Source organism: Eleutherodactylus coqui, unplaced genomic scaffold (genome assembly GCF_035609145.1).
Source record: "Eleutherodactylus coqui strain aEleCoq1 unplaced genomic scaffold, aEleCoq1.hap1 HAP1_SCAFFOLD_27, whole genome shotgun sequence".
NCBI lineage: Eukaryota > Metazoa > Chordata > Amphibia > Anura > Eleutherodactylidae > Eleutherodactylus > Eleutherodactylus coqui.
Window position 1 is genome coordinate 1,336,267 of NW_027102368.1, and position 7,533 is coordinate 1,343,799.

Below are 7,533 nucleotides of genomic sequence, written 5' to 3' on the forward strand. Positions count from 1 at the left end.
CACTGACTTCCCATTGCGGGACTCTGGGAGACCTGGGTGATATAGCCGGAGCACTAAATTAATCTAGGGAAGAGGGTGGCCCTGCACGTCTCTGAGAAATACAGTTTGCGCCTCTTTGTGAGGGGATGCCCGCTGTTCTCCACGCCAGACTGCCATCTCCGCTCATCTGCGGCCGCTGCCACTCTGCTCTCCGCTCCCGTTCCCCATGCGGCTGTTGTAGCCGGTGCACTGACCCTCTGGTTCCCGGTACTCTTCCGTTCCACATGCGGCCTCTGTCACTCTGGTCAATGCTCCCAGTCCCCCTGCGGCGGCTTTATCCGGGCACTGCCACTCTGGTTCTCGCTCCCTCCGGCCCCTGCACCCGGGAAGACTGCCACTTTGGTGACTGCCGGACTGCCATCCCCTCTCCGGTTCCGCTGTCACTGTGGTCCCCTCAGGTTTCTACACCGACATAGAAGGGGGTTCTTCATTGTAAGAGCAGTGAGTGTGGAACTGTCAGCCCGAGGACGTGGCTGATGGCAACTTCGATAAAAGGGTTCAAAAGGGGCATGGGCGTCTCTACATAAGCAGCTGGAGAAGGTGAGGCTATTCTCCTCTTGGTCCCCCTCCCCTTTCCTAGCACCCCCAGTGCTTCAAGCCTCTTATTTTCAGGCATCCCCGATTGCCCCCGCTACCCACTACAATGTACTACAGGCCCCAGCATGTCGTCTGCCTACTACCCCTTTCCCTTTGTGCACCCCACTGCTTTAGGGCGCAGACCCGCATATCCCCTGTAGTCTTCTGCCTTCCGAGCACTCCAGTACAGCTGCTACGTGTGGTCGGCATCCCCCTCCGACGTCGACCGCCTCGTGTAGCCACCACGCCGACCTCACCCCACAGCATAATCCAGTCATGGGCGCACTGTGCTCCGGGTACCTCGGTGGCAAAAACGCTGCCGCTTCTCTAATGGCTAATTGTCCGCAGCCGCATCACCGAATCCATGTAGCGCCCACCTCTATGGAGGCGTCCGCATAGCGCGGCTTCGGTCACCGCACGTATCCCTAATCTGCAGCGCAATCAGCATCGCGACCCCCGACAGAGATACAGTTGTGTAGGGCTGCAGGGAAGATCTCCGCAAATCCAGTACGCAAACAGAGAACAACTCCGGTACACAGAGACAAAGACGAGTTGTGCAACGCAGAGGACTAAGTAACCAAGACGATGTATACACAACCTTTGTTACAGAGGAGCAAACGATGATGCTCCCTGCACAACCGGGAGGTGACAGCTCTGCTGTAGATGGGGTGGCTGGCTCTTAGAAGAGCCTTTGGGGTGATCGTGCACGGCGGGCCACGGAACAGATTACTTGGCGCTGGTGTACTTGGTGACGGCCTTGGTGCCCTCGGACACAGCGTGCTTGGCCAGCTCTCCGGGCAGCAGCAGGCGAACGGCGGTCTGGATCTCCCGGGAGGTGATTGTGGAGCGCTTGTTGTAGTGAGCCAGGCGGGAGGCTTCCCCTGCGATGCGCTCGAAGATGTCGTTGACGAAGGAGTTCATGATGCCCATGGCCTTGGAGGAGATGCCGGTGTCGGGGTGGACCTGCTTCAGCACCTTGTACACGTAGATGGCATAGCTCTCCTTCCTGGTCTTCCTACGCTTCTTGCCGTCCTTCTTCTGAGTCTTGGTCACGGCTTTCTTGGAGCCCTTCTTGGGCGCTGGAGCAGACTTGGCGGGATCAGGCATGGTAACGTAGAGATACTTTCCCAACTAGAGAGAACGATATTCCTGCACCTCCCAGCGCTGCGGTATTTATAGCGGGGCCATGCAAATGAGTACCGCCGTCTGCTTGCTGTTCGACTGGAGCAGCAAAACATGTGACCCCTGTGAGCGTCATTGGCCACGCCCAGTGCCGCTTATTGGTTCTTCCTCAAGTCTGGCCTCTATTGGGGGGATTCAAATCTACCCAATTGGAGGAGAGGAGGGCGGAGCAGCAGGTTATAAAAATCAACAGAACTGCGCCTCCTCGTTATTGCAACGTTCAAAGTGTTGTTTTTTTTTTTCCTAGTTCTGCTTTCCTGTGCTAGAAGATGTCTGGACGCGGCAAACAAGGAGGTAAAGTCCGTGCTAAGGCCAAGACTCGCTCATCCCGGGCAGGACTGCAGTTCCCTGTCGGCCGTGTACACAGGCTTCTCCGCAAGGGCAACTACGCTGAGAGGGTGGGCGCCGGCGCTCCCGTCTATATGGCAGCAGTGCTAGAGTATCTGACCGCTGAGATCCTGGAATTGGCTGGCAATGCCGCCCGGGACAACAAGAAGACCCGCATCATCCCCCGTCACCTCCAGCTGGCTGTGCGCAACGACGAGGAGCTGAACAGGCTGCTCGGTGGGGTGACCATCGCCCAGGGAGGCGTCCTGCCCAACATCCAGGCCGTGCTGCTGCCCAAGAAGACCGAGAGCAGCAAGACGAGCAAGAGCAAGTGATCGCGCCGATCCCTCCATAGAACCAAAGGCTCTTCTAAGAGCCACCCACATGCTCCTTACAACAGAGCTGCGCCGCTTCTATGCTGTGATACTCGGCGGCCGGTACGCCGGCTGCACCGGGAAACTATAACTGTACAGGACTTTCCACAAGGCGGCAGAGATTGGGGCAGATGCCAATTTGGCCATCCCTGTCACCGGCAGAAGCGCACAATCGTCCTGCTCTAGGTGACCTCATGTCCAGAGGACGGGCGGCTGTAGGACTCGCTCACCAGTCCTTGCGATAACGGGTTAACAGAGTCCTCTGTTTGGTCACGTATATACAAGAATCGGAACGCTTCAGTTGTGTTTCGGATAGAACACCCAGCTTTCTCAGGGTCCTGCGTGGGCCGTATGCTTACAAAGCGTTGCAGCCGCATCATCCAGCCCTCTCAGAGCTCTGCACGGTCGCCCCCTTAGAAGTGCGCTCATCATGTCACTCCACAGCCATGCCCTTTTTATGGAGGTGGAGCTATATCACCCAGCTTTCCCAGAGCCCTGCACGGCACAGGCTGGTTTTGGATTATAGTAAACCTACAGGGATTAGACGTCCTCTTGCGTTACGGGTGGAGCAGGTAGAGGATTCCACCGCCCGTCGTAGGGCTGGGATTAGGGGGTGTATCTGAGGGTTCTTTACCTCCAGCCCCGAGCGCCTCTATATCAGACGGCCTGGTCACTGATTACACGTGTTACACGGATGGATGGAGGACAGGAAGAGCGGGAGTCGCGATCAACTGAGCGGGAAGTTCAAAATCTCAGCCAATGAGCGGGAAGAATCTGACTATAGCCCCGCCCATAGGCGGCACTAAAACCACCCGACCTCCAACGGCAGGTCTGTTAACCCTTCACCGCACTCATTAATTCAGGCCCAGCTCCTCGCGTATTATAAACATAACCTGCCTGCCCTAAATAGGTTAAGGGGTTTAAAAGCGTGCCGTGACCGCAGCCTGAAGCGCACCCTGACGGGGAGGCTGCTACACCCCGGCTGTATCATGTCAGAGCGCATAGACTATCACCGCTGCTGACGACCCCACAGGGATTACAGCCTTTCCTTGGAAGAGGTGGGCGGCTCTGAGAAGAGCCTTTGTGGTATGGTGAAAGAGCAGAATTATTAACCTCCGAAGCCGTAGAGAGTGCGGCCCTGGCGCTTGAGCGCGTACACCACGTCCATAGCGGTGACGGTCTTCCTCTTGGCGTGCTCGGTGTAGGTGACGGCGTCGCGGATCACATTCTCCAGGAACACTTTCAGGACGCCGCGAGTCTCTTCATAGATGAGGCCGGAGATACGCTTGACGCCTCCCCTGCGAGCTAGACGGCGGATGGCAGGCTTGGTGATGCCCTGGATGTTATCACGGAGCACCTTCCTGTGCCGCTTGGCGCCGCCCTTCCCAAGACCTTTCCCTCCTTTACCGCGACCAGACATCTTCAACGTTGTCAGTAGAAAGCAATAACGGCTCAGCGCCGAGCCCTACTCTATATAGACAATGAGCGGACCAGAGAGGGAACTACTGATCAGAGCCGTCATTGCGGGGCGTTTCTTTCAGTAGTCTAGAGTAAAGGCCCATCCCCTCTCCCTGCTGATTGGCTGAATACAAGAGCCCTTGCCATCTTGTGCAGCCGATTGGCCTGTCAGCTCCTGAAGCAGTGGGAGAGAAGACGGAGGAGGGGTGAAGGAGACAAGGGCCATGCAGCAGAGAGCCGCTGGAGCGTGAATCCCTCCTGTAAAGCGAGGAGTGCAGCTGCTGCCACAAACACGTGGGGGCGAGGTGAGAGCGCGCAGGGAGACTTCGGTGAAGGGGAGTATTAGAGCTCTGCTGCATCAGCGCTCCCCTGCCGGAGCAGAGAGACACTCAGGAGCCACAACAGACAGCTGTGGGCGGCAGGAACATCAGGGCACCGTGTATAACAAGGAGGCCCCATAACCTGTGACAGTCCCCGGCACAGGGCATACAGTGGCACTTCTACTGCCACCCCAAGAAGCGCCAGGATTACTCCTCCTCTGCTGTGGCCACCATGCTGTGCAACACTCTGCAGATTCTCAAGACCCGGAGTCCCTCATTACAGTCATCAATAAAGTGCAAACCGAACGACTTCCCTGTGTGACTGCTGCCAGCCACTGCTGTATACTCCTTATGTCTTAGGGGCCTTTACAGGTCTACTTAAGGAGCTTTAAGCAATTTGCACAATCCCCTACACAGGCAGGAAACGCAGAAGTGGTTCTGCTATGGGACCCACTAGACAGAACTCTCCCAGTGATACACTAAAGATGTTTGCGAGGGGGGAACCCCCCGGCACGGAGCCTACGGCATCATCTGCATCAGGAGACGTGGCCTCTGCACCAACCGCCTGTTTGAGTTCGCTTGCTGGGTTGGTTCAGACTTTGCAATGACTGTCCGGTCGGCTCTTATCAGCGATGCAGACAGCTACTGCTGCCCTTACGGGTAAAATCCTCGAGATCTGAATGGATGTGAGCCTGTTGAGACAAGCCACCCAGAATCTAAGAGACCGCGTCACTAGTACAGAGGACAGGATCTCTGTGCTGGATGATACCGTATCCCCGACGGCAGCTACTGTGCGAGAGCTTACGCCAAAAGCAGAAATCTGGAAACAAAAGGCGGGCGGCTTGGGAAATGGCTCGCAGCGGAATAATCTCTGTGTTGTGGGCCTACCAGAACGCACTGAGGGGCAGAGACCGCAGGGGATCATGGAACGGTGACTACGTGAATGCTTCCCTGTCACACAGTTCTTTGTGGTGGAGCGCGCACACCGAGTACCCATGAAACCACCTATACCAGGCGGGCGCTCCTCTCGGACCCCTGTTGCTCTACTCCTGGGATAGAGAGGTGATCCTACAAGCTGCCAGAACAGGAGGCCCTCTTAGATGCAACAATGCTGCAAAATCCATCTTCCCGAACTTCTCGGCAGATCTACAAAAGCAGAGAGCGCCCTTCTTTGGGATAAAAAGGCAACTCTGAGATCTCCAGCTGCCATACTCCATGGCATATGGATGGTGACCGCACACGTTTCTTCTCCTCTCCGTCTGAGGCTGAGGAATGGCTGTCTAACAGGCATCAACCAGAGTGACTGAAATGTACACTTTTCCAAGAAAAAGAATCAGCTATACTAATAGATCATAGACTGAACATGCGTCAACCATGTGATGGAGCAGCCAAAAAGTCAAATGCAATTGTGGGATGTATTAAGAGAAGCAGAGAGTCTAGATCATGTGAGGTCATTATCCCCTCTACTCTTCCTTAGTCAGACCTCATCTTGAATACTGGGTCCAGTTCTGGCCACTCCGATTTAAAAAAAGACATCGACAAACTGGAGCAAGGTCAGAGAAGAGTTACCAAGATGGTGAGCGGTCTGCAAATCATGTCCTATGAGGAACGGTTAAAGGATCTGGGAATATTTAGCAGAAGAGAAGGCTGAGAGGAGACTTAATAGCGGTCTACAAATATCTGAAGGGCTGTCACAGTGCAGAGGGATCAGCCCTATTCTCATCTGCACAAGGAAAGACAAGAAGCAATGGGAGGAAACTGAAAGGGAGGAGACACAGATTAGATATTAGACAGTGAGGGGATCAATGAGTGGAACAGGTTGCCACGGGAGGTGGGCGAGTAATCCTTCAATGGGAGTCTTCAGAGGCCGGACAACCATCTATCTGGATGTTTTAGTGATCCTGCACTGAGCAGGGGGTTGGACCCGATGACCCTGGGGGTCCTTCTAACTCTACCATTCTATGAATCTATGACTACCTTCTTCTTCCAGCCAGAGAGCTTATTATCTGCTGAGTGGGCCCACTTCCAAATTACCCTGCTTCGCCTTAGAGGCTCAATGATTAGAATATTTAATTTGCATTCAACTTCAGGTTAGCAGGCCCAGGATATATATGTGCATGTAAATGATAGGAGCCTGGAGGCATAGAGATAAAAGCTTTCCTCTATGTATTCAGTATGTGCCCATTATAACAAGAAAAATACAAACGCCTCAGGACGTACCGCCTAGGATCGAGCGGTATGGATGAGAGACTGCTTTCTTCATGCAGAAAAGAGTACACAGCAAGAAGTATAAGACGGGAGCTAACATAACCTGCTACATAGGTGAGATCATTACCATTGCCAGGATATATATATATGGTTGCCCATGGATCGCCGTGTTCCTGACTGCTGCGGGTGTGACGCCCCAATGGTTCACAAGCACTACGCTCAGCACCCTCGCAGGGTGATGTTCACAACTACTCTAGTAGATAGATATGCACCGAAGAACAGTGTGCACCACAACTGAAATGCATAACCCTTATGAAAAGCCTGTGCGACACCAGGGTACCACATTCAGCACGGCGACAGGGAAGGCATGCCCTATAGGAACGAGCCGCACACCATGCTATGCTGAATTGTAGCACCGATCCATTCCTAACCTAGTAAGGGAGGTGAAGGGGCCCCGCCTTAAAGAAGAGCAGTAGCCTCGATAGAGACGGCCCCACGGTCTTCCTCCTGGGCCCTGTCTGTCCCTGAAAGGACCCCTGGAGAGATGAACCGAACAGCAAAGCAACACAGAAATGAAAAACAGAAATGCAACTGAAAAGGAACCCACAGCTACTCATCTGCAAGTAGAAATATACCCAGCACAGAAGAGCTCCAAACTCCAGGGACTCCACTATGGAACAGAATAAGCAGCACTGAGCAAAGGGAGGCGTGAGAATATATAGCCACTATGCACATGGGAACTGGCAGAGTGAATGGGAAACCACACAACATCACCCTACTCCCAGGCATGACTAATCTAGCATGCATCAAAGACAGGCAGCACCAGCAGTCTCTGTACATGGTGCATTAACCCCTGTCCTCCATAACAAGGCAACAGGTCTTGACCTGCGTCCAGACCACCATGCCCCAACAGCATCAGGGTACAATAGTACCCTTCACTCCTAACCGTTGAAGAGGATGGACTCCAACTACACCTCAATCACCCGCATTTATAGAAGGCAGACATCTTGTGACGGTACATGTATTGGTACTTTTGCAGACATATCCCA

At 54.1% G+C, this 7,533-nt stretch overlaps 3 protein-coding genes across 3 annotated transcripts; 1 reads left to right on the top strand and 2 right to left on the bottom strand.

The window, feature by feature from the left end:
- Positions 1-1,315: 1,315 nt before the first annotated feature.
- On the bottom strand, positions 1,316-1,733 carry LOC136602449 (histone H2B 1.1). Its single transcript, XM_066588879.1, has one exon. It carries the CDS (start codon positions 1,720-1,722, stop codon positions 1,342-1,344), a length of 381 nt encoding a protein of 126 aa, XP_066444976.1. The 5' UTR covers positions 1,723-1,733; the 3' UTR covers positions 1,316-1,341.
- Positions 1,734-2,066: 333 nt separating this feature from the next.
- Positions 2,067-2,507, top strand: LOC136602460 (histone H2A type 1-like). The gene has a single exon (XM_066588889.1). The coding sequence runs from the start codon at positions 2,067-2,069 to the stop codon at positions 2,457-2,459; it is 393 nt and encodes a 130-aa protein (XP_066444986.1). The 3' UTR covers positions 2,460-2,507.
- A 1,088-nt stretch (positions 2,508-3,595) lies between these two features.
- LOC136602463 (histone H4) lies at positions 3,596-3,918 on the bottom strand. Its single transcript, XM_066588890.1, has one exon. The coding sequence runs from the start codon at positions 3,916-3,918 to the stop codon at positions 3,607-3,609; it is 312 nt and encodes a 103-aa protein (XP_066444987.1). The 3' UTR covers positions 3,596-3,606.
- Between the last annotated feature and the right edge of the window lie 3,615 nt (positions 3,919-7,533).